At 49.6% G+C, this 1,098-nt stretch overlaps 1 protein-coding gene across 1 annotated transcript in view; it reads left to right on the plus strand.

Annotated features, from left to right (window-relative positions):
* The window catches only part of LOC117941216 (formin-like protein 2), a 14,113-nt gene that overhangs the window by 11,706 nt on the left and 1,309 nt on the right, over window positions 1-1,098 (plus strand). The window contains exon 18 of the mRNA XM_034866303.1: window positions 6-102. Coding sequence (XP_034722194.1) covers window positions 6-102 — 97 coding nt within the window. The remainder of the gene's footprint in view (window positions 1-5; window positions 103-1,098) is intronic.

Consider the following 1,098-nt stretch of genomic DNA (forward strand, 5'->3'; position numbering starts at 1 on the left):
TCCAGGTCCCTACGGAGAGGAGAAGAAGAGTTAGACCTCCAGGTCCCTACGGAGAGGAGAAGGAGAGTTAGACCTCCAAGTCCCTACAGTGATGATGTCACGGTGATGATGTCACAGTGATGATGTCACTTACCCGACGGCGAGCAGGGCTTTTACCCGCTGCTCCGGTGTAACCTTGGAAACGTACTTCTTGGCTTCGTGCTTGTTGTTGCCCTTCATGCAGATCTCAACGAAGGCCTACAGCAGAGCATCATGGGAAACGCAGTCAGCAGAGGATAAAACAGAGACAACAGAGCATCATGGGAAACGCAGTTCAGTTATCGTATTTGATGTTTTATCAAACGTCTGTGGAGCGGTGAGCAGTCTGCAGACAGGGGGAATAAACAGCAGAGAATCATGGGAAGCGTAGTTCTGTAACTACCCGGCTGCTTCCTCATCCTGGTCAGTCCTGTAGTTCTAGTACCAGGATGAAGAAACACACATATACTGTATATATATATATGGAGTGGTTGTTGTAATAACAGGGTTATGGTTTTGGGGTTTTCTGGTTAGATGTAATTATTTGAAGGGGGCGGGGCTTGTCCTCACCAGGTAGCCAATGGGAGACTTCTTGCTCTTTGAGAACTTCTCCAACTCCTCCCACTCCTCTTTCTCCGCCAGAGACTTCAGCTTCAGCCACCAGAACCTGGAGAGACAGACAGATTAGACACAGACAGATATGCAGACAGACAGGTTAGAGACAGACAGGCAGACAGACAGGTTAAAGAAGAGAGACAGGTGACTGAGGGAGATATGTGGTAAGTAAGTTCTAAGTGTTCCAGCAGCCAATCAGAGCAGAGAGAGCTGTTATGTCATCACCTCTTGTCAGGAACTCTGAAGTCTCGATAAAGCTGCTCGGCCTGTTTATGTAGTCCCAACGTCATCAGGGTCTCCATGGTGGCCTGAGAGACAGACAGCCAGAGAGACAGACAGGTTACAGAGACAGAAAGGTCAGAGACCTGACCCCAACGCCATCAGGGTCTCCATGGTGGCCTGAGAGACAGACAGGTAGAGAGACAGACATCTTAGAGACCTGGCCCTAACCCAGCAGGGCCTCCA

The sequence above is a fragment of the Etheostoma cragini genome, unplaced genomic scaffold (assembly GCF_013103735.1).
Source record: "Etheostoma cragini isolate CJK2018 unplaced genomic scaffold, CSU_Ecrag_1.0 ScbMSFa_4657, whole genome shotgun sequence".
NCBI classification, from domain to species: domain Eukaryota; kingdom Metazoa; phylum Chordata; class Actinopteri; order Perciformes; family Percidae; genus Etheostoma; species Etheostoma cragini.